Source organism: Oncorhynchus nerka, linkage group LG15 (assembly GCF_034236695.1).
Source record: "Oncorhynchus nerka isolate Pitt River linkage group LG15, Oner_Uvic_2.0, whole genome shotgun sequence".
Lineage (NCBI taxonomy): Eukaryota > Metazoa > Chordata > Actinopteri > Salmoniformes > Salmonidae > Oncorhynchus > Oncorhynchus nerka.
In genome coordinates this window covers 42,177,320-42,203,102 of record NC_088410.1, presented here as the reverse complement: position 1 = coordinate 42,203,102, position 25,783 = coordinate 42,177,320, and the positions used below count along the sequence as shown (strand labels likewise).

General features: G+C 42.0%; 1 protein-coding gene across 2 annotated transcripts; it reads left to right on the top strand.

Annotated features, from left to right (window-relative positions):
- Window positions 1–2,656: 2,656 nt before the first annotated feature.
- On the top strand, window positions 2,657–17,791 carry LOC115142693 (acylphosphatase-2). Of its 2 annotated transcripts, XR_003865545.2 has the most exons (5): window positions 2,657–2,901; window positions 3,674–3,690; window positions 4,062–4,171; window positions 12,107–12,308; window positions 12,742–17,791. XR_003865545.2 is itself a non-coding variant. In XM_029682344.2 (4 exons), exons 1-4 carry the CDS (start codon window positions 2,769–2,771, stop codon window positions 12,219–12,221), a joined length of 375 nt encoding a protein of 124 aa, XP_029538204.2. In that variant the 5' UTR covers window positions 2,657–2,768; the 3' UTR covers window positions 12,222–12,689. The 2 variants fall into 2 exon arrangements, 1 of the variants encoding a protein (XP_029538204.2); XM_029682344.2 differs by lacking the exon at window positions 12,742–17,791 and having other exon boundaries at window positions 12,107–12,689.
- Window positions 17,792–25,783: the final 7,992 nt, after the last annotated feature.

The window sequence follows — 25,783 nt, the reverse complement described above, 5'->3', positions numbered from 1 at the left end:
TTTCTTCCTTGCCTCAGCATGTGACAACTTCTGCACTACTCTAACCCTGGAAACCTCAACCTGCCTCTCTCACATTCTTTGTCTCATGCCCTTCTGCACATTTCTCACATGTGGGAACCTCCCTCCTACACACTGCTGCCACATGCCCCTAAGCTTGACACCTGTAACAACTTAATGTATTCGGCACAAAAGCTCATACAGAATAATTTATATATCCTAACATCACTTTGTCGGGAAAAGACAACATCAAAACTCAAAAGACAACAGCTCTTCTGTTTCACCTCTCACGACACCTGGTCTACGTTGCACCAAATGACGAGCATCACCAACACCGGGAATCTTCCCCTTCGGTTGGTCAACTTTCACATTTACTAATACCCCAATAATCACTCCTTTCTCCTATTCTTAAGAGCAGAACATTTCAACTCTCTTGTCCCCATTCGTTTAACGTGGAGCGCCTGCTCGCTAATACACTTCACAATAATCAATCATTCTCAAAAGTTGTATCTATCATACACCCATTGCACATTCCAGTGTCATGTTTCAGTATAAATTTAAAGAAGAGTTTTTAATCCCGTAAGATCTCATCTTGCACAAGACAACTTCCTCCCTTCTGTTACCATTATATGACACTACCTCCCGTACAGATGTCCTTATACTATAGAAATGTCTCCCCTTACTACTCAAATCCCATTGTCTCTGCCAGCAATCCAACCCAGTCTTTTTTAATCAATGTTTTTACCACACCTCATATTGTACAACAGCTGATGAAACTAACACTGTAAAAGTGTGACAGAATTTGATCAGTGTTAGTTGCTGTTTGGAAATACAATATACACAGGACCATCTAATCAGCAGGTTTGCATGTGCAGAAGTTTCGGCTTTCCATGGTGAGATCACCAAGCGGTAAATTGGTTAATAGATCAATAACAAGTTCCAAACCTCTTTGTCAATAACAGCTAGTTTTCAGTTTTCCCCTCCTCACTCAGACCCCTCCCAGACAGTCCTAGCAAAATTATTGCTTAAGAAATAGTTATTTTCTCGTAACTCTAAGTTTTAAAAAAATGGTGGTGGGAATAGACTGTTTGATCAGATAGTTTCTTTTTACTTTCGGAAAATGCACATGACCAAATATTTGTGTCCTACCCTCCTGAACAAGTGTCAAAGGGGCTTATTTTAAGATTGATAGGCCACATTGCTCATCACGAGTCATATATCCACATTGGCATTCACAGTCAAGATAAATCGCCATCATAATATTGTAGGGACCCTAATTATGATCTCCCCAAGTGGGTAAATCCTATTTAGGAGACCTTTCGAGACACCTATAGGACGTTGCACTGTCGCCATTTGCAACATCCGTGTAAGTAGTGGGATGGGCCCCCGGTTGTGGCCCTCTCGAGGTACGTGGAGCAGTGAAGCACAAAGATGCATTCTCCAGACAACCCATCCTATATTGAAGAAATCTATATCTCTTGGTGTAACGGCTATGCTGTTGGGTTGACAGGTTCAAGGTCGTGGGTTCAAGCCCTAGTTGGGATTGACATCTCCGCAATAAAACACTTTTTTAACACAGGAGGCAAAATATACTGTAAACTTGAAAAATTATATTCGTTATTTGCAGTACTGGTAATACTGATACGTGAAAATATACTGTAGCCTATTTATTTTTTCAACAAATGTTGGAACATGTTCAAAGCTGTTACCTATGAGTTGAGAATGATGTACATTACTGTACAATATCCATTCCAATGTACTGTGTGAAATTACTCACATTTAGTGACCTTATACATTAAAACGTAAATTCATTAAATTAGGATTTTGTTTCACTGATCTACAGAACCAACTGTACCTTCAAAACATTATAGTAAATACTCTATCCAGAGCAATTTATAGTAGTAAGTGCATTCATTTTCATACTGAGCCCCCATGGCAACTGAGCCGACAGCCCTGGTATTGCAAGTTGTATGCTCTACCAACTGAGCCAACCAGAACCCTAATGCATAAAGAATGAAGATCTAAATCAAATATTTTCCATCCTTTTATTGAGACTTCATCTACAGATAGTTTTGTACCGTCCAATATGTATGCTAAATCAATGTTTCTCAACCTTTTTCTACCAGCACCTGGGGTGCTTCCGCCATGGGGGACAGCTAACATTAAAATTTGAGTACTTGAGCACAAAATCAGTGTCAGCTAAACATCAGCTAAACATCAGAATAAGGGATGGCAGGTAGTCTTGAGGTTAGAGTGTTGAGCCAGTAACTGTAAAGGTTGCTGTTTGAATACTGGAGCAGACAAAGGAAAAAATATATATAGATATTTTGCTGCACCTTTGAGCATGGCCTTTAGCCCTAATTGCCCCAGAGGTCCTTTATAATTCTGGGTGTCTCAGGGGGAGTTGGGATATGCAAAATAATACATTATCATTACGCACTTGTGTGTAACAGGACAAATATAGGCCCCCCACAAAAAAAAAGAATATATTATTACAGGGTTTAACCTCTCGTGGGACAGACAGTATGGAGGATCTGACGCAGTTACGCATGATTTAAGATCAGGGTTTCCGAGATTAGGCAGGTTTTAGACCTTCTCTGTCTGGTCCAGTAGGTGGTAGTAATTCACCACTAAAGTTGCTTAAATTAGAAGAAGACGCATAAGCAGAAGAAAAATGGTGGCAGTGAGCAGGGCATAGCTCAGATTTATCTTTGAGGAAAGCAACTAAAGTAGCTACATCTGTTAGCCGGGAGAGGGCCTGGGTTTATTGCATGGGTAGTGTGGAAAGCCTATATAGTTTAGTTTTATCCTTAGTGGTTATTTTACTTGCCATGTCTACCAACGTTGATGTTGGAGGTGAAAAGCTTGCCTCTGTAGATTTCGAGATATTCGGGAACGTCCAGGGTAGGTAGGGTGACTAGGCTACCCTGCGCATGTTCAGTTGTCTGCCTTGGGGGTGAGCCTGTGCCTGTATGTAAAATGGTCAACTCACACAATGCACACTGCCTGAAGTAGATTCACTGAGTAGGCAAGTTTGGTAACAATTTTCACTGTGCAACCGAAACATAGCATGCTGCTATCCATATTTTCAAATGCAATTGTTTCCCCCTATGGCACGGTGCAAGTTAGCCCATTGAATATTGTTGAGGGGAATTGATCTAGGAAATGCTCTTAATTAAAAACAATTTATCCTTGATTGCGAATTTAATTATCATCCCAAAATAACTTCACAAATATAAAAGATACACAAAAAAAGACCAGGTGAAGAAGGGTAATAGCTTCGAGACAATATTATAATTTTGTTTTGCCTTAGATTCCATTGGCTCAGGAAGTGTCATAGTTCAGGTAAAGGGAATTGGAATCTGTGTTAAAACGGTGCACAGTTAGTGTATATTTTGCATTTGAAAAAAAATATTTGGGCGTGATATGAAAGTAGAATTTCTGATGTTTCCAAAACCGTATTACACGCGTCAGGACTGTTGTAGACATTGGCCTTGCTGTGGTCAATGGTTTGAATGAGATCCAAAGAGGACTGTGTATGGCCTTTGGATTCTCTAAAGTTTCTAGTCTCTTGAAAGGATCCGGTCATCAAGTCAATGAAGCAAGATATAGCTAATCTGGAATGTTTGGATATGAATTACCCCTATTTCTTTTCATGTTTCTTTTGTTCTTACAGGTGTTTGCTTCAGAATGGTGAGCAACTTCACTTAGCCTTTTACATGTTGAGGAAAATGTTGTTGTTTTTTAAACAATAAAATAAAAGTAGAACAAAATATATATTTTAAAACCTATCACATTCCATTTTGATTTGCAACGTGTTAGTATTTTCCCCTCTTTCATCTAACTGTACTCTTCTTTTTCAATTCTGTGTTCCATACGTATTGATAAAGTGATGTGTGTTAGCATTTTCATGTAGCCCACACACAGTGTAGAGAATCTTTGGTTCCGTTTCTAAAATACATTGTACAGTGTTATCTTTATAAGAAGATAACCCCAGTTACTGCACTGACATGACACCCCCTGTGCCATTTTTCCTTCCTTTCTTTTGATCCTTTGTTTTCCAGTACACAGAAGACCAGGGGAAGAAGCTGGGTGTTAATGGCTGGGTGAAAAACACAAGAGAAGGAACCGTGGTTGGCCAGTTACAGGGGCCCCATGACCAGGTCAAGGAAATGTAAGTCCACTCTGAGATAGACAATACAATTCATTAGACAGGACACGATTCAATGAATCATTCCATTTTACTGCATAAGCAATGCCTTGGTTTACAAACTACTGCACACCAGAAGAGGCTGGTGGGAGGAGCTATAGGAGGAAGGGCTCATTGAAATGTTTGTAAAGGAATCAATGGAACGGAGTCAAACCAGCCTCCTCTGCTGAACACATCTTATTCTATAAACAAATCAGCTTCCTGAGGGGTGGGTCTACCTGTTATTATTATTTTTTATTTTTTACAGCACCCCAATTTGTTGGGGGAATTTTTATATGATACTGCAATGCTGGTTCAATGGAATTTAGCCATCAGCATCACAACACTCAATATTTTTTATTTTGCATTACCATTTGAAGACAGTTTTTGAGTTGGTTGCCAAACAGAGAGAGAACATATTATAAGCCTTATTCTAATCATAAAGGCTCATACATGCTTTTAACAACTAATACCGCTTCATATATGTAAGTAAAGTGTTTAATGATACCTATACTACATGTATCAAGTAAAATAGTTTTTTGCACATGCCCTGCATACAACAGGTTTTTTGTGAAATGCTTACTTACGAGCCCTTTGCCAACAATGCAAAGTTGTAATAAAGTAAGAAACATGTGCTAAATAAACTAAAGGAAAAACAGTAACACAATAAAATAACAATTACAAGCCTATATAAAAGGGGTACGGGTACCGAGTCAATGTGCAAGGGTACGGGGTTAGTCAAGGTAATTGAGGTAATATGTAGGTAGAGGTAAAGTGACTATAGCTAAACAGAGAGTAGCAGCAGTGTATGTGAAGAGTGTGAATTTTTGTGTGTGTGTGGCGTCAATGTGTGTGTGTTAGTGTCAGTGTAGTATGTGTGAGTGTGTGGTTGGAGTCCAGTGAGTGTACATCGAGCCTATGCAAGAATCAGTCCAAAAAAACGTAATAAAATGTAGGCATACCTCAGAGCAGTTACATTGGTTGAAACCAGGCAAGAGTATCACTGACACCATGCAGCTACTTTAATATCATCACACTTGTGAGAGCTTAACAGAGGACATACATTTTTACTTACTTACTGTCTTTACTAGAGATAATACCTTTGTATATTGAGAATGCAAAGTAGTACTTTGCCAGTAGGTGTCATCATATGCCCAGACTTACCAAATGCCAGGGTTCCCCAACTGGTGGGTTTTTTGGGGGGATTTAATAGAGAGAGATATGTGTTCATATACAAATGTAATCAATGTTTAAAAGGATTATGTTTTAGTCAAATGTTATATCTGTTTGTGCTTCTTGCGGGCAATTTGCAGTCTAAAAAATATTTTTTTGTATGTTCGGGCCCCCTGACCATCTGCTCACGAAGGAATTGGCACACATCTGAATCTAGTTGATGATCCCTGCCCCATGGAATACTCTAGAATAGAGCTTCCCATGCCTAGTCACAGGCTGTGGCCTGATTCTCTATCCCCAAAAGGTGCGCTCACAAACTCCCCCTCATGGATTTAAAAGGAATAGACTGGTGTATGGTAGAAACTCCCTCTTGAAGAAAAGGAGGGTGATATGCACATCCTAAACTTGCGAATACCGGTGCTGGACTAATGGATATTACTGAGAAAAATGAATTAATATTTAGGTGCAGAAATAAAGCACTGGGGAGCAGCAATATTCCGTGTGCCGGCTTCTCATCTGTTTATCTCAGGGAACTCCCTTTTGCCCATGCTTGCACAAAACTGAAAGACGCTAAACTGACTTCAGATCAGTGTTGAGAGGCAACTTCATCTTACTACTTCCCTGACCTGTTTGGTGGGTGTGGCTCAGCCTGTAGTTCCTAAAACCGAGGTACATGGGAAAGTAAGTCAGCCTGGGTCGAGCTGTGGATTACATCACCAGGTTCTCTACGAACTGGGAAATGGGAACAAGATGTACTGGAGAGCTGGAGGAGGGTCCGGCCAGCAGGGGAGTATTTCCTTTCACAATGCCTGGTGTGTGTGTGTGTGTGTGTGTGTGTGTGAGATTGATTGCAATGGATCCTCCAAGTCCTTTGGCTTGTTTCTAATTTCTATTGTATTGTGACTTACATAATGGTAAATGTGCTATGTGATGAAAAATGGTACATTATAAAAACTACCCTAAACTACCTTAACATGAATCTCTCTGGGCAGCTCCTCCACCCATTGGCTATAGAGTATTTATCTAGCTCTGAAATTTGGGGGGAGGGTTCCTCTTGAAGTATGTGTATTTTTTTATGTACACACTGCAGTGTTTGTAGTCATTCAACTGTGCCTGACATTGCCTTTTGAGGGTTGAGCTTTTGCTGCACAAAAAAAGTGTTCCTTTTCACTCCGGCCTGCGAACACGAGATGTGAGAACAGAAATGTGTTTGGTCATTAAATATTGAAACAGACAGAGCAGGCGGGGTTGGAATCTGCTGGAGTCTGCCTGCATTCCCCCCCTCTTTTTTCTCTCTTTCATGAACAATAAATATTTCCCCTGTCTTACTTTCCACCTCTCTTTGGCAGGGTTGGAATTGCTAGTCTGCTGACTTAACTCCTTTTGTTCCATGTCTTAGTCCTGATATCTACCACTTCATCACTTTATCTGTATTTTTTGGGGCCTTGTATCTGAATTGATCCTTTTTAGTAGTGTGGAGATAAGGCTAGCTTAATTTGAACTCATCCAAGATGTTGTTGGAATGTTAGATCTAGCTATGTCTCAAAGAGCTCTTGTCAAGCAGTACACAAAGTAATGGTACCACTTTACGATGAAGGCACTTTACAGGAACAGCAATGTGGGACCCCCCCCCCCCCTGCTATCTAACTTCCCCAAACCAGTGAGAGGGTTGGAGCTTCCCAGTTCTTCACTTGAAAACAATGAATAGCAGCCTGCGCTTGAGAACACAGATGGGCTCCACTGTGTACATGGGGGGGGGGGGTTATTGACCAGCGGATGTGGTAGAGTGAGAGAGAACGAGCATGTTTTCAAAGCTCTTACTCACACCTCTATAGAAAACGCAAAGGGGAAAGAAAGATTAGACATCCAATAAAGGTCTTCCTCTGCCAACCACTCAGAGATGTGAGATAGGGAATGTAAACAAGCAAGGGTGGGTGTTCATAAAGGATTCATTTGACTAAATTACCTCCCTCCCTCGGCAACTAGCAAGTGCAATTATTTTCAAATTTCCCTGTTTTCTTTTGATAGGGTTTAGTTTCCTGAAAAACTGGGCAGATCTATGCACTTAATACATTGTGTATAATACTGTAATAGCCTGTGTCCGAATGTGGTACCTATTTAAAATGCTCTGTTTGTGTGTGTGTGTGGTCTGTGATTCAGAAATGTGCTATAGTAGTTTGTCAATGTATATTGAACAACAAATATAAACGCAACATGCAACAATTTCAAAGATTTTACTGAGTTGCACAGTTCATATAAGGAAATCAGTCAATTTAAATAAATTGATTAGGCCCTAATCTATGGATTTCACATGACTGGGCAGCGGCGCAGCCATGGGAGCGATGGCTATTTTTCCCCCCCAAAAAAGGGCTTCATTACAGATATAAGTAATCCTCAGTTTCATCAGCTGCGGGTGGCTGGTCTCAGATGATCCCGCAGCTGAAGAAGCCAGATTTGGTGGTCCTGGGATGGCAAATCCGACCACGACGCCATCTTGCTCCTCCCATCTTATAGGCAGAAACTCAAACCGGATGTGCAAGTGACTGGAACCATTCAACGCTGGTCTGACCAATCAGAATCCAGGCTTCAAGATTGTTTTGATCACGCGGACTGGGATATGTTCTGGTCAGCCTCAGAGAACAACATTGATCTATTCGCTGACTCAGTGAGTGAGTTTATAAGGAAGTGCATTGGAGATAAGGTACCCTCTGTGACTATTAAAACCTACCCTAACCAGAAACCATGGATTGATGGCGGGATTTGCGAACGTGCGAACCACCGCATTTAACAATGGAAAGAGGTCTGGAAATATGGCTGAATATTAACAGTGTAGTTATTCCATCTGCAAGGCAATCAAACAAGCAAAATGCCGGTACAGGGACAAGGTGGAGTCGCAATTCAACGGCTCAGACACAAGACGTATGTGGCAGGGTCTACAGGAAGTCGAAGACTACAACAACAACAAAAACAGCCACATCACGGACACCGACGTCACGCTTCCAGACAAACTAAACACCTTTGTCCGCTTTGAGGATAATACAGTGACACCGTTGCGGCCCGCTAATGAGGACTATGCTCGCCCTTCTCCTTCTCCATGGCCGACGTGAGTAAAACATTTAAATGGATTAACCCTCACAAGGCTGCTGGCCCAGAAGGATTCCCTAGCCGCATCCTCAGAGCATTCGCAGACCAGCTGGCTGATGTGTTTACGGACATATTCAATCACTTCCTATCCCAGTCTGCTGTCCCCACATGCTTCAAGACAGCCACCATTGTTCCGGTACCCAAGAAGGCAAAGATAACTGATAACGACTACCGCCCCGTAGCACTCACTTCTGTCATCATGTAGTAACTTTGAGAGACTAGTCAAGGATTATATCACCTCCACCTTACTGGCTACCCTAGACCCACTTCAGTTTGCATACCGCCCCTACAGGTCCACAGACGATGCAATCACCATCGCACTATCCCATCTGGACAAGAGGAATACCGATGTAAAAATGCTGTTCATTGACTACAGCTCAGCATTCAACACCATAGTACCCTCCAAGCTCATCATCAAGCTGGAGGCCCTGGGTCTCAACCCCGCCCTGTGCAATTGGGTTCTGGACTTTCTGACGGGCCACCCCCCAGGTTTTGAAGGTAGGAAACATCTCCACTTCGCTGACCCTCAACACTGGGGCCCCACAAGGGTGTGTGCTCAGCCCCCTCCTGTACTCCCTGTTCACCCACGACTGTGGCCATGCACGCCTCCAACTCAATCATCAAGTTTGCAGACGACACAACAGTAGTGGGCTTGATTACCAACAACAATGAGACAGTCTTAATGGAGGAGGTGAGGGCACTCGTAGTGTGGTGTCAGGAAGACAACCTTTCACTCAACGTCAACAAAACGAAGGAGATGATTGTGGACTTCAGGAAACAGCAGAGGGAGCACCCCCAACCCTCATCGAAGGGACAGCAGAGGAGAAGGTGGATAGTTCTATGTTCCTCGGTGTACACGTCACAGACAAACTGAAATGGTCCACCCACACAGACATTGTGGTGAAGAAGGCGCAACAGCGCCTCTTCAACCTCAGGAGGCTGAAAAAATGTGGCTTGTCACCCGAAACCCTGACAAACCTTTACAGATGCACAATCGAGAGCATCCTGTCAGGCTATATCATAGCCTGGCACGGCAACTGCACCACCCTAAACCGCAAGGCTCTCCAGAGGGTGGTACGGTCTGCACAACGCATCACTGGGGTCAAACTACCTGCCCCTCCATGACACCAACAGCACCCGATGTCACAGGAAGGCCAAAAGGATCATCAAGGACAACAACCAGCCGAGCCACTGCCTGTTCACACCGCTACCATCCAGAAGGCGAGGTCAGTACAGGTGCATCATAGCTGGGACCGAGAGACTGAAAAACAGCTTCTCTCTGAAGGCCATCAGACTGCTAAACAGTAATCACTAACTCAGAGAGGCTGCTGCCTACATTGAGACCCAATCACTGGCCACTTTAATAAGTGGATCACTAGTCACACACACAAACAATGCCACTTTAATCATGTTTACATATCTTACATTCATAATATCATATGTATATAGTGTATTTTATACCATCTATTGCACCTTTGCCTATGCCGCTCGGCCATCGCTCATCCATATATTTATATGTACATATTCTCATTCACCCCTTTTAGATTTGTGTGTATTAGGTAATTGTTGGGGAATTGTTAGATTACTTGTTAGATATTACTGCACTGTCAACTAGAAGCACAAGCATTTCGCTACACTCACATTAACATCTGTTAACCATGTGTATGTGACAAATAAAATTAGATTTGATTAAGGCCGGTTGGACGTACTGTCAAAGTCTCTAAAACTACTTTGGAGGTGGTTTAAGGTAGACAAATTAACATTTTAAATTCTCTGGCAACCACTCTAGTGGATATTTATGCAGTCAGCATGCCAATTGCACGCTCCCTCAAAAGTTGAGACATCTGTGTCAGAAAGTTCCCTCAAAATTCGAGACATTATTTGAGCACAAAGCTACATTGGAATGTGTTCATCTACAAAGCCCTTTTGGGTATACTCCCTCTGTAATCTGGTCTCCTTCACCATCAGCAGTTACTATACCCAGTCTGCTAGGTGGTTGCTACTTAAAGTCCCCAGGACATTTACAGTATTAGGCAAGACTGCCTTCTCTTCTTGTGGACCAGAGGCATGGAATAGTCTACAATCCATGCTTCATCTAGATATGTTAGTGCCACTGAATGAATTTAAAATATTGATGGGAGACTCTGTTACAGAGGAGTGTAAATGCTTTTGTAGGCTGGATCATGCTGTATTGTTGTTTGTTTTAATTCTGTAATGTATTGATTGTTGCTGCCTTCTTGGCCAGGACTCCCTTGAAAAAGAGACTATGGGTCTCAATGGGCTTTTCCTGGTTAAATAAAACAAATTTGTTGTGTGACAAAACTGCACATTTTAGTGGCCTTTTATTGTCCCCAGCACTCGGTGTAACCCGTGTAATGATCATGCTGTTTAATCAGCTTCTTGATATGCCACACCTGTCAGGTAGAAATGCTCACTAACAAACTTGTGCCCAAAACTTGAGTGAAATAAGCTTTTTGTGCATATGCAACAATTCTGGGACCTTTCATTGCAGCTCATGAAACATGGAACCAACACTTTATTTTTTTATTTAGTAGATTTGTAATTTTCAGTGTTTTCTTTCTATTTTATACACCTTGGTGTGTATCCTATATTTACAATGTCAGTATTGATAACATTTGAGTTATTTATATAGTTTGTCAGGGACAATGCACAATAATCAACACATTTGACAGCACTGCGGTATAACATTGTCAGAGTTAACTAGACAGCATTTTTTATTACTGGGTAGTCTGTATTTTCTAGGCTTTAAAAATAATCCTGTATTCCCAAAGCTCAGACACTCTCTGTGCTCAACTTGATAATACATAGCCTAGTGAACCACCAGTAGAATTACTTGTATTTCATTGAAAGGGAATATCAATGCACCCTTGTAAGAGAGAATGAGACATCTCTTCCATGGCAACGACACATACATCTCTCTTTGGTTGTTAGTCAATTTCCTCCATCCTAGCCTCCAACGCAAGATGTTTCCCGGCAGTCTCAACAGACACGCACCTTAAAAAAAAGCTTCCGACTGCCAACCGGGGCGCCTTCCTGCTCGCACTCATCCAATAAGAATGGAGTGATGGGCCCTCTGAGGACCATAATGCATTTAGTGACCTCTTGATTCACTTGAATACAGCATGAGCGATGTAGCGTACAGACTGCGAGGAAAGGGAACATAGGTCCTCTGGTGGGAGCTCATCGCTTGCACCCATGAGATGATTATCACCAACATGAATTGCTCCCATTGTGTTTGCGTTATGCTGGGGACTCAAAACATATGGCTTATTATAGCCAAATCTTGGCTGTAGCTGGCAATATTTATTGTTATGTCTGTCAATGCATTGACACCAGACCTGGGTCAAATAGATTGTTTAATACATTGTCTGCCCTTTATTTTGTTTAGTCCAGTACAATGGAATCGTCCCAAAAGCCTAATTAAAACACCTGAACTACACACTATATTATCAGAAGAGATTATTGCCTGAAACTGAAAATCATGTTGCGTGTCTTTTATAGTCCTGGTTTTGAATACCAGTGACAGTTTGTGAGGTGTTGTTTTGACTCGGAATTGTGGGCCTTTTCTCTCTCTTTCCTTAGGAAGGTGTGGCTGAGTAAGGTGGGGAGTCCCAGCTCACGCATTGACCACGCCGAGTTCTCTAACGAGAGGGACATCCCCAAACTGGAAATCCATGGCTTTGGCACTCGCTACTGACTGCCAGAGCAGCGACAAAGCACCGCAGCAGCAAGTATCCACCCTGAGGCCTGCCCCAAAGGAATTAGTAGCTTCTCAACTTCTAAGGTGCTTGATTTGACCTGTAATATTCATATCTTCACAGTTTTAAATGTCATTCTGAGGCCTGTTATGCCATTTATTTATTGTTTGAAGAAGTCATTTGAATGCTCTGTTATCATGTAACCCACAACAGAAGTTTGACATGATTAGTTTGCTAAATGCAACTTTTAAATTGCACTTAAATGCCACCATATATGTCAATAATAGTCAACCTTTACAATGTTGAGTTCATCCCATCAAAGACAGAAATAAAATAATTTAGTGAAACCACTGTGTGAACATTTTCAGTAGTTTTAAATATTAAAAATATTTTGAGGATCTGCAGAGTTGTTTTTCTCAACATGGATGCAACACACACTCACCGGACAATTTATTAGGTACACATACCTAGTACCGGGTCGGACCCCCCTTTGCCTCTTTAACAGTCTGAATTTTTCAGGGCATTCAACAAGGTGTCGGAAACATTCCACAGGGATGTTGGTCCAAGCTGACGCGATGGCATTACGCAGTTGCTGCAGATTGGACAGCAGCACATTCATGCTGTGAACAGCCCGTTCCATCTCATCCCAAAGATGCTCCATTGGGTTGAGGTTTGGGGTCTGCGCAGGCCACTCGATTAAACTGAACTTTCTGTCGTGTTCCAGCCAATGTTTTTTCACTCCTCAATTTTCCAGTGTACGCCATCGCGTGCCCATTGGAGCCACTTCTTGTTTTTAGCTGATACGAGTGGAACCCAGTGTGATCATCAGATGCGATAGCCCATCCGTGACAAGGATCGATGAGTTCTGCGTTCCGAGATGCCATTCTGCACACCACTGTTGTACTGCACCGTTATGTCTGTTTGTGGCCCGCCTATTAGCTTGCACGATTCTTACCATTATCCTTTTGACCTCTCTCATCAATGACCAGTTTATTCCCACAGGACTGGCGCTGACTGGATGTTGTTTGTCGCACCATTCTCTGTAAACCCTAAACACTGTCATGCGTGAAATACCCATGAGCACGACCGTTTGAGATACTGGATCCGGTGCACCTGCCACATGATTACACCGCACTCAAAGTCGCTTAGGTCACTCGAACAGTAACTGGATGCCTGTATGACTGCTTTTTATACAGTGCCTTCAGAAAGTATTCACACCCCTTTACTTTTTCCAAATGTTGTTGTATTACAGGCTGTATTACATTTGGATTTTTTGGGTCACTGGCCTACACACAATCATCAGTAGCAATACAAGGATATAACATTTATAGAAGAGACAGAAATGCTTATGGGGGAGGATTTTCTGTATATATTCAGAGCCATATCCCTGTAATGCTTAGAGAATATCTTATGTCAAGTGTTATTGAAGTGTTGTGGTTGCAGGTTCACTTGGCCCATCTAAAGCCTTTTCTTTTGGGGTGTTGCTATAGGCCACCAAGTGCTAGCAGTCTATCTAAATAATATGTGTGAAATGCTTGATAGTGTATGTGATGTAAACAGAGAGGTCTACTTTCTTGGGGACCTGAATATAGACTGGTGTTCATCAAGCTGTCTGCCCACTTTCACCTACCTCATCCCCATACTGTTTTTATTTAGTTACTTTTCTGCTCTTTTGCACACCAATATCTCTACCTGTACATGACCATCTGATCATTTATCACTCCAGTGTTAATCTGCAAAATTGTAATTATTCGCCTACCTCCTCATGCCTTTTGCACACAATGTATATAGGCTCCCGTTTTTTTTCTACTGTGTTATTGACTTGTTAATTGTTTACTCCATGTGTAACTCTGTGTTGTCTGTTCACACTGCTATGCTTTATCTTGGCCAGGTCGCAGTTGCAAATGAGAACTTGTTCTCAACTAGCCTACCTGGTTAAATAAAGGTGAAATAAATAAAAATAAATAAAGAGGAAGCTTCTTACTGTAGCCAGTGCCTGTAATCTGGTTCAGGTTATTAATCAACCTACCAGGGTGTTTACAAACACTACACAAACAAGATCATCCACATGTATCGATCACATTTTTACTAATGCTGTAGAACTTTGCTCTAAAGCTATATCCGTACCCATTGGATGCAGTGATCACAATATAGTGGCTATATCCAGGAAAGCCACATTTCCAACAGCTGGGCCTAAAATAGTGTATAAGAGATCATACAAACGATTTTGCTGTGACTCTTATGTGGATGATGTTAAAAAGATTTGTTGGTCTGATGTGATTGAGGAGCATCCAGACGCTGCACTTGATGCATTTATGAAATTGCTTCTTCCGATTGATAAACATGCACCTGTTCAGAAACTGACAGTTAAGGCTCCATGGGTTGATGAGGAATTAAAAAACTGTATGGTTGAAAGAGATGGGGCAAAAGGAGTGGCTAATAAGTCTGGCTGTACATCTGACTGGCTTACTTTACTGCAAATTTAGATATTTTGTGACTAAACTCAACAAAAAGAAGAAACTTTTATGAAGCCAAGATCAATGATATAAAGAATGATGGAAAAGAACTTGAACTTTAAATTAAATTATGGGCAGAAAGACAAATTCAACTCCATCTTTTATCGGCTTATTCGTCACAAAACCATTTGATGTTGCCAATTATTTTAAGGATTATTTCATTTGCAAACTTAGGCAGGAAATTCCCACAACAAAAAGTGAGCAATTATATGTATGTATAAAAAACAAATACTGAAAGAAAAGCAGTGCAAGTTTGAATTTTGTAAAGTTAGTGTGAGAGAGGTGGGAAAATGATTGTTAACGATTAACAATCATTAACAATAATGACAAACCTCCTGGCATTGGCAACTTAGATGGAAATGGTTGCTGACTCTATAGCCACTCCTATCTGTCATTTTTAATCTGAGCATAGAGGAAAGTCTTTGTCCTCAGGCCTGGAGGGAAGCTAAAGTAATTCCGCTACCCAAGAGTGGTAAAGCGGCCTTTACTGGTTCTAAACAGCAGACCTATCAGCTTGCTGCCAGCTCTTAGCAAACTGTTGGGAACAAATGTGTTTGACAAAATACAATGCTATTTCTCTGTAAACAAATTAACAACAGACTTTCAACATGCTTATAGAGATGGGCACTCAACATGTACAGCACTGACACAAATGACAGATGATTGGTTGAAGGAAATTGATAATTAAGAACATTGTGGGAGTTGTACTGTTAGATTTCAGTGCAGCCTTTGATATTATTGACCATAACCTGTTGTTGAAAAAACTTAAGTGCTATGGCTTTTCAACCTCTGCCATATCGTGAATTCAGAGCTATCTATCTTTTAGGGTTTTCTTTTAATGGAAGCATCTCTATTGTCAAACATGTAAAGTGTGGTGTACTGCAGGGAAGCTCTCTAGGTCCTCTACTCTTTTCTATGTTTACCAATGACCTGCCACTGGCATTAAATAAAGCATGTGTGTCCATGTATGCTGATGATTCAACCATAAATGCATCAGCAACCACAGCTAATGAAGTCACTGAAACCCTTAAAGAGTTGGGTGGCCATTAATAAACTGGTCCTGAACAAATCTAAAACTAAGAGCACTGTATTTGGTACAAATCATTCCTTAAGTGCTAGACCTCAGCTGAAACTGGTAATGAATGGTGTGGCTGTTGAACAAGTTGAGAAGACTAAATTACTTGGCGTTACCTTAGATTGTAAACTCATGGTCAAAACATATAGATTCAATGGTTGGAAAGATGGGGAGAGGTGTAGCCGTAATAAAGAGATGCTCTGCTTTTTTGACACCACACTCCAAAAAGCTAGTTCTGCAGGCTCTAGTTTTGTCTAATCTTGATTATTGTCCAGTTGTGTGGTCCAGTGCTGCAAGAAAAGACCTAGTTAAGCTGCAGGTGGCCCAGAACAGAGCGGCACGTTTTTCCCTTCATTGTAATCAGAGGGCTAATATTAATAATATGCATGCCAGTCGAGTTGAGGAGAGAGTTGAGGAGAGACTGACTGCATCACTTCTTGTTTTTATAAGAAACATTGTGTTGAAAATCCCAAATTATTTGCAGTCAACTTACACAAAGCTCTGACACACACACTTATCCCACCAGACATGCCACCAGGGTCTTTTCATAGTCCCCAAATCCAGAACAAATTCAAGAAAACGTACAGTATTATATAGAGCCCTTACTGCATGGAACTTCCTTCTGTCTCATATTACTCAAATAAACAGCAAACCTTATTTCAAAAAACAGATAAAGCAACACCTCGCGGCACAACACCTCTCCCCAATTTGACCTAGTTTGTGTGGATGCATTAATATGTAGGCTACGTGTACCACTTTAAGAATGTATGTAGTTCTATCCTTAAGCTGTTCTTGTCTAATGATCTGTATTATGTCATTATGTATTGTGTTTCATGTTTTGTGTGGACCCCAGGAAGAGTAGCTGCTGCTTTTGCAACAGCTAATGGGGATCCTAATAAAATACCAAAATACCAAACAAATAATGTCAAATTAGAATAATGTTCAAAAAAAAATTCAACCCATTTGTTATGGCAAGCCTAAATACATTTGAATGACTACCTCCTCTCTATACCCCACACATACAATTATCTATAAGCTCCCTCAGTCAAGCAGTGAATTTCCAAAGCCTCGCAAAGAAGGGCACCTATTAGTATATGTTAAATGAGAAAACAACTGAGGATGGATCAACAACATTGAAGTGACTCCACAATACTAACCTAAATGAGTGAAAAGAAGGAAGCCTGTAAAGAATAAACCTATTCCAAAATATGCAATCTGTTGGCAATGAGGCACTTAAGTAATACGGCAAAATACTGTATGTGGCAAAGAAAAAACTTTTTTTCCTGAATACAAAGCGTTATATTTGGGGCAAATCCAACACATCACTGAGTACCATTCTTCATATAATACCAAGCATAGTGGTGGCTGTATCATGTTATGTTTATGCTTGTAATCGTTAAGGACTGGGGAGTTTTTCAGGATAAAAAAGAAACAGAATAGAGTTAAATACACAGCAAAATCCTAGAGAAAAACCTGGTTCAGTCTGCTTTCCACCAGACACTGGGAGATTAATTCACCTTTCAGCAGGACAAAAACCTAAAACACAAGGCCAACTCTACATTGGAGTTGTTTACCAAGAAGACTGAATGTTCCTGAGCGGCCAAGTTACAGTTTTGACTTAAATCTACTGATAATCTATGGTAAGACCTGTAAATGTTTGTCTAGCAATGTTCAACAACCAATTTGACAAAGCTTGAAGAATTGTATAAAGAATGATGGGCAAATGTTGCACAATCCAGGTGTGGAAAGCTCTTAGAGAGAATTACCAAGAAAGACCCACAGCTGTAATCGCCACCAAAAGTGTAGTGAGTACTTATGTAAATGAGACATTTCTGTATTTCATTTTCTATAAATTTGCAAAAACCTCTAAAAATATGTTTTGCCTTTGTCATTATTGGGTATTGTGTGTAGATGGGTGAGTGTAGATGTGTAGATGTTATTTAATTCATTTTGAATTCAGGCTGTAACACAACAAAATATGGAATAAATCAAGAGGTATGAATACTTTCTGAAGGCATTGTAGCAAGCCACGGAAAATGGAGCGATCCACTTTCATGAACGGGTATTACCTAATAAACTGCCCAGTAAGTGTATCATTGAACTTTATCATTATAGAATGCCCTTCATACAAGTTCACTACACGAATGTCCATGATCCAAATAACAACATTAATGTTATTGTATTGGGATGTAGGTTACAGTAAAGTAAAATCATTACAAGCTGAATTTGAGAAATGTTTTGATGATGATACTTGAGAATAAAGGAATGACTTTGGCTTGATGACTCATATTAGACTTGGGGTACGTATACCTGTGTGTTGTAGCTAGCTAGCTAGTTAACATGTCTGTGAGATGTCTCATATTCTACTGCATGTTGCTACAGTAGGAATACAGACAGTATTCCATGAATGCGTAATAGCGTTTTCTTCTTTCTCTCACAGATGATACCGCTTGGATACAAAGAAATTGATGACTCAAGACAAGATGTGAAAGGTCCCATAACAGCAAACTCCCATTGTATCAAAGTGACTCCGAACACCTCACTGCACCACCCAAACACACCATATGCAATTATTCCCTTTGTAGAACTGTAGTATTCATTAAATGCGTTAGAATTAGTATTTCTTCTACTGTATATACTGTATTCCTGCATACTGCTGTTTAAAATTACCACAGTCCCCAGAACAAATCAACTTTGTCCTGAAAACAAGCCATGTCTACCTATTTGCTACATTGACAGACTAATCTCATCTGAGATTTCCACCTTCGCCGTCCTGACCGGCCGCTCTTCGCCCTCAGGGCCGGCGTTGTCCTGCGGCTGGGGCTGCACGTCGGAGGGGGGAGTTCATCACTTCCCTGATTACCTCCCCTTCATCTAGCACTCCGAGGAGGAGCTCCCTGCGTCTCCATTACAATTTTAGATTATACTACAACATCAGTCTAACAGAATACGGATGTTGGGTTGGTTGAATGTTCCAGGCAAGTTCCAGAATGTTCTTCAGCTGGTGAACCTCTCCTTGTTTTGGTAATGGCAGCTGGTTTAGCAAGCTTTGGCACTGCAGCGATGTTGGCAGGGATGTTAGGTTTGGGGGGCTGTGACTCTGGCTCCTTGTAGACAACAGTCTGGTCCTTTCTGCACTCCACAGCCAAGTAGACAAGCCTCTCTTTCTTCACCAGCCACTGCTTCGACCTCACTCAGAAGATTTGTTTGTTCTGCAAGTCTCCTGGAAAGACATGAAGACCGATCATGATGATGTGTAACCATACAATAAAACATGTTCATCTGTAAACATAAAAGGGTACAGTAGACTGTTATGTGTTTAATTACACTCAGAGTCAATAATGGGGCATTGAGATGGACTGTTAACAAAGGTGTGAAAAGTTTGAGTGGGGCTTGACTTGTAGAGAGTCTAGTTGTGTATGACCACCTACAGTTGTGCTGTTGACTAGACAAGCACTGCCAACAGTAGAGTGAATAAGCTCAACGGGGATACTAACAGCCCCTCTCCCCTATGCCTAAGAACTGACTGCAAGAATGTGAAAAGTTTGAGGAGCACTTGGTGTATTAGTGATTTTGTTTTCTCAAGAGGGTATTGTTGCTTTCATAAATACGTTTGGCTGTCGGCTTGTTTTAAAGTCAGATCATGTTGAGCTCGAGTTCATTCCAGGCTGAACACTTTCATCCAATAGGTCTACAGGCTCTGTACTACTGAAGCTGGTGTCAACGTCATCATCAGCAGCTGGATTAATATGTAGGACATAGTCTGTGATTAGCCAACGTTTCACTATACTGAACAAAAATATAACCACAACCATTTCAATGATTTTACTGAGTTACAATTCATATAAGGAAATCAGTCAATATAAAATAATAAATTAGGCCCTAATCTATGGATTTCACATGACTGGGCAGGGGCGCAGCTATGGGTGGCCATGGGAGGGGCATACGCCCACCCACTTGGGAGACTGGCCCACCTTACTGTGGAGCAAGGCCCAGCCAATCAGAGTGAGGTTTTCCCCACAAAAGGGCTTTATTGCAGACAGAAATACTTCTCAGTTCCATCAAATGTTCGTGTGGCTGGTCTCAGACGATCCCGCAGGTGAAAAAGCCGGATGTGGAGATCCTGGGCTGGCGTGGTTACACGAGGGAGGTCTGCGGTTTTGAGGCCGGTTGGACGTACTGCCAAAGTCTCTAAAACGCCATTGGAGGCGGCTTAAGGTAAAAATAAATAAAAATGAACATTAAATTATCTGGCAACAGCTCTGGTGGATATACAGTGGGGCAAAAAAGTATTTAGTCAGCCACCAATTGTGCAAGTTCTCCCACTTAAAAAGATGAGAGAGGCCTGTAATTTTCATCATAGGTACACTTCAACTATGACAGACAAAATGAGAAAAAAAATCCAGAAAATCACATTGTAGGATTTTTTATGAATTTATTTGCTAATTATGGTGGTCACCTACAAACAAGCAAGATTTCTGGCTCTCACAGACCTGTAACTTCTTCTTTAAGAGGCTCCTCTGTCCTCCACTCGTTACCTGTATTAATGGCACCTGTTTGGACTTGTTATCAGTATAAAATACACCTCTCCACATCCTCAAACAGTCACATTCCAAACTTCACTATGGCCAAGACCAAAGAGCTGTCAAAGGACACCAGAAACAAAATTGTAGTTGCATCCAAAGAACACCATACCTACTGTGAAGCATGGGGGTGGAAACATCATGCTTTGGGGCTGTTTTTCTGCAAAGGGACCAGGACGACTGATCCGTGTAAAAGAAAGAATGAATGGGGCCATGTATCGTGAGATTTTGAGTGAAAACCTCCTTCCATCAGCAAGGGCATTGAAGATGAAACATGGCTGGGTCTTTCAGCATGACAATGATCCCAAACACACCGCTCGGGCAACGAAGGAGTGGCTTCGTAAGAAGCATTTCAAGGTCCTGGAGTGGCCTAGCCAGTCTCCAGATCTCAACCCCATAGAAAATCTTTGGAGGGAGTTGAAAGTCTGTGTTGCCCAGCAACAGCCCCAAAACATCACTGCTCTAGAGGAGATCTGCATGGAGGAATGGGCCAAACAGTGTGTGAAAACCTTGTGAAGACTTACAGAAAGGTTTGACCTCTGTCATTGCCAACACAGGGTATATAACAAAGTATTGAGATAAACTTTTGTTATTGACCAAATACTTATTTTCCACCATAATTTGCAAATAAATTCATTAAAAATCCTACAATGGGATTTTCTGGATTTTTTTTCTCCATTTTGTCTGTCATAGTTGAAGTGTACCTATGATGAAAATGACAGGCCTCTCTCATATTTTTAAGTGGGAGAACTTGCACAATTAGTGGCTGACTAAATACTTTTTTGCCCCACTGTATATGCAGTCAGCATGCCAATTGTGCGCTCCCTCAAAAGTTGAGACATCTGTGTCAGAAAGTTCCCTCAAAATTCGAGACATTATATGCGCAGAAAGCTGCATTTGTATGTGTTCATCTACAAAGCCCTTTTGGGTATACTCCCTCTGTAATCTGGTCTCCCTCACCACCAGAAGTTACTATACCCAGTCTGCTAGGTGGTTGCTACTTAAAGTCCCCAGGACATTTACAGTATTAGGCAAGACTTCCTTCTCGTCTTGTGCACCAGAGGCATGGAATAGTCTACAATCCATGCTTCATCTAGGTATGTTAGTGCCACTGAATTAATTAAAAATATTGATGGGAGACTCTGTTACACAGGATTCTGTAGTCTGTGTTCCGTGGTTATATGAGGTCTGTGGTTGTGAGGCAGGCGGTTGGACGTATTGCCAAAGTCTCTAAAACAACGTTGGAGGCGGCTTAAGGTAGAAAAATGTACATTAAATTGTCTGGCAACAGTCTCTGGTGGACATTTCTACAGTCAGCATGCCAATTTGCGTCTCCCTCAAAATTTGACATCTATTTCATTGTGTTGTGCGACAAAACTGTACGTTTTAGTGGCCTTTTATTGTCCCCAGCAGATCGGGAGGTAATAGGGATAGATGCCGTAAAGAGGTCAATGGACTGCAGAACGTGGGGGATAGGGTGCTGACAAAGTAGATATTTGTCAAATCTGTCATGATTGATTGTAAAATGCCCACAATGGGGTCACTAAAATACGATTTAGATATATTTGCCTGCATAACATTTAGAAGTTGTTCCTTTTTAGATTGAGAAAAAGTGGCTTCTAAATGCTAACTCCCGTTTGTATAAACTGGAAGCATTAGCTAGTATACAGAAATCGGTGGAGGTAGTCTTGTTTAACTGTAATGCAGTTGATTGATGACAATGACATGAACATGTATTGGGGTTGACATCCATGCAAGCATTATACTCAGATTTTTACCTCAACATAGTGTGAAATACACACTAAAAGTATTTTTATTTTATTTATTTCACCTTTATTTAACCAGGTAGGCTAGTTGAGAACAAGTTCTCATTTACAACTGCGACCTGGCCAAGATAAAGCATAGCAGTGTGAATAGACAACACAGAGTTACACATGGAGTAAACAATTAACAAGTCAATAACACAGTAGATGTCTATATACATTGTGTGCAAAAGGCATGAGGAGGTAGGCGAATAATTACAATTTTACAGATTAACACTGGAGTGATAAATGATCAGATGGTCATGTACAGGTAGAGATATAGGTGTGCAAAAGAGCAGAAAAGTAAATAAATAAAAACCGTATGGGGATGAGGTAAGTAAAAATGGGTGGGCTATTTACCGATAGACTATGTACAGCTGCAGCGATCGGTTAGCTGCTCAGATAGCAGATGTTTGTAGTTGGTGAGGGAGATAAAAGTCTCCAACTTCAGTGATTTTTGCAATTCGTTCCAGTCACAGGCAGCAGAGAACTGGAACGAAAGGCGGCCAAATGAGGTGTTGGCTTTAGGGATGATCAGTGAGATACACCTCCTGGAGCGCGTGCTACGGGTGGGTGTTGACATCGTGACCAGTGAACTGAGATAAGGCGGAGCTTTACCTAGCATGGACTTGTAGATGACCTGGAGCCAGTGGGTCTGGCGACGAATATGTAGCGAGGGCCAGCCGACTAGAGCATACAGGTCGCAGTGGTGGGTGGTATAAGGTGCTTTAGTGACAAAACGGATGGCACTGTGATAAACTGCATCCAGTTTGCTGAGTAGAGTGTTGGAAGCTATTTTGTAGATAACATCGCCAAAGTCGAGGATCGGTAGGATAGTCAGTTTTACTAGGGTAAGTTTGGCGGCGTGATTGAAGGAGGCTTTGTTGCGGAATAGAAAGCCGACTCTAGATTTTTTATTTTTGATTGGAGATGTTTGATATGAGTCTGGAAGGAGAGTTTACAGTCTAGCCAGACACCTAGGTACTTATATATGTCCACATATTCAAGGTCGGAACCATCCAGGGTGGTGAGGTTAGTCGGGCGTGCGGGTGCAGGCAGCGAACGGTTGAAAAGCATGCATTTGGTTTTACTAGCGTTTAAGAGCAGTTGGAGGCCACGGAAGGAGTGTTGTATGGCATTGAAGCTCGTTTGGAGGTTAGATAGCACAGTGTCCAAGGACGGGCCGGAAGTATACAGAATGGTGTCGTCTGCGTAGAGGTGGATCAGGGAATCGCCCGCAGCAAGAGCAACATCATTGATATATACAGAGAAAAGAGTCTGCCCGAGAATTGAACCCTGTGGCACCCCCATAGAGACTGCCAGAGGACCGGACAGCATGCCCTCCGATTTGACACACTGAACTCTGTCTGCAAAGTAGTTGGTGAACCAGGCAAGGCAGTCATCCGAAAAACCGAGGCTACTGAGTCTGCCGATAAGAATATGGTGATTGACAGAGTCGAAAGCCTTGGCAAGGTCGATGAAGACGGCTGCACAGTACTGTCTTTTATCGATGGCGGTTATGATATCGTTTAGTACCTTGAGCGTGGCTGAGGTGCACCCGTGTCCGGCTCGGAAACCAGATTGCACAGCGGAGAAGGTACGGTGGGATTCGAGATGGTCAGTGACCTCTTTGTTGACTTGGCTTTTGAAGACCTTAGATAGGCAGAGCAGGATGGATATAGGCCTGTAACAGTTTGGGTCCAGGGTGTCTCCCCCTTTGAAGAGGGGGATGACTGCGGCAGATTTCCAATCCTTGGGGATCTCAGACGATATGAAAGAGATGTTGAACAGGCTGGTGATAGGGGTTGCGACAATGGCGGCGGATAGTTTCAGAAATAGAGGGTCCAGATTGTCAAGCCCAGCTGATTTGTACGGGTCCAGGTTTTGCAGCTCTTTCAGAACATCTGCTATTTGGATTTGGGTAAGTAAGCTAATTGTGTTGGCAATGTGGAGATTCGGAATGGAGATGCAGGTGGAAAAACGGTGCAGCCATTTTACTTCATGCTATCTTGGCTGAGCTCCTATGTCAAACACTGGGAAACGGACTTCAACATCTCAAAAGAGGTAAGGTATTTTCTTTTAGCCAGTGTCTAGTAGTTATCGGGATAGAGATTCTCCCTGAATAACTATGAGTGGTGCGGTGCAGAACAATTTATTGGACACATAAAAGTGAATTTAGGGAGATGCACATGAACAAATGGTACGCTAGAATCAAAGCAAATTAGAGTTGCTTCAAGACTACATTTTGACCAAATAGTTTTACAGTATTTGTAAAAAATGTCATCTCTGGTTAAAGATTGTGTTTTGATGTCTGTTTGAGTACTTGAGTACTCGATTACTCATGCCCATCCCTAGAAACAACATTGGGGAACTACTAAGTTGTGTGTAGAGTACAACTTCAACTGTCTCGTTGGATGTCCACACGCTGACATGCACAGCTCTCTGGGTGAGGTTCTGTCTTCAAGTCTCCAGTGGGGGATGAAGTCCATTCCATCTATGTAATGTATTTCAGGTTATGGGCAGGTGCAATCAGGTGGCAGGAGGGGTGGAGTGCACCTCATCCTGGATATGACAGTTTGCCTCAACCCATGGGTCCAGAAGGCAGAGTTCAATAACTACAGACAGATGTGAGATGCAGGAGGATGGCACTCTTCTCATACCACTCTCTAGGCTACTGCCAAATTCAAAGCTACCTCCAGGAGGAAGCTGATAAAGTGTTTTGATAACTTTCAAGTGTAACAGTTCCATGTAGAATAAACCATACTACACATAATATTGTTAAAAGCAATGTTCTGCCTCCCGGGTGGCGCAGTGGTTAAGGGCGCTGTACTGCAGCGCCAGCTGTGCCATCAGAGTCCCTGGGTTCGCGTCCAGGCTCTGTCGTAACCGGCCGCGACCGAGAGGTCCGTGGGGCGACGCACAATTGGCCTAGCGTCGTCTGGGTTAGGGAGGGCTTGGTCAGTAGGGATGTCCTTGTCTCATCGCGCACCAGCGACTCCTGTGGCGGGCCGGGCGCAGTGCGCGCTAACCAAGGTTGCCAGGTGCACGGTGTACCCTCCGACACATTGGTGCGGCTGGCTTCCGGGTTGGATGCGCGCTGTGTTAAGAAGCAGTACGGCTGGTTGGGTTGTGTATCGGAGGACGCATGACTTTCAACCTTCGTCTCTCCCGAGCCCGTACGGGAGTTGTAGCGATGAGACAAGATAGTAGCTACTACAACAATTGGATACCACGAAAAAGGGGTAAAATAAAAAAATAAAAAAAATAAAAAAGCTATGTTCTGCTAATATAACAATGTACAAATATTATACCTGTCTTATTTGTATCAACTTTTGTCCTTTCTGACATGCTACATCACATTACACGTTAGCTTGATGTACTTAGCTCGCTAGCATTATCAAATAATGTTGCATAGGAACAACTATCTACTAACGTACTCACCATCACCAGTAGTTTGACGGTTGACAGGCAGCAGAAGTAACCATGTTGAATGTAACTTTGAGGAGGCTTGCAGAGGCCAAATCAAGCTCCGTGCCGTCTCGCCGTGACCTCCCAAATTTTGTAACAATATAGCTCCGTATTAAC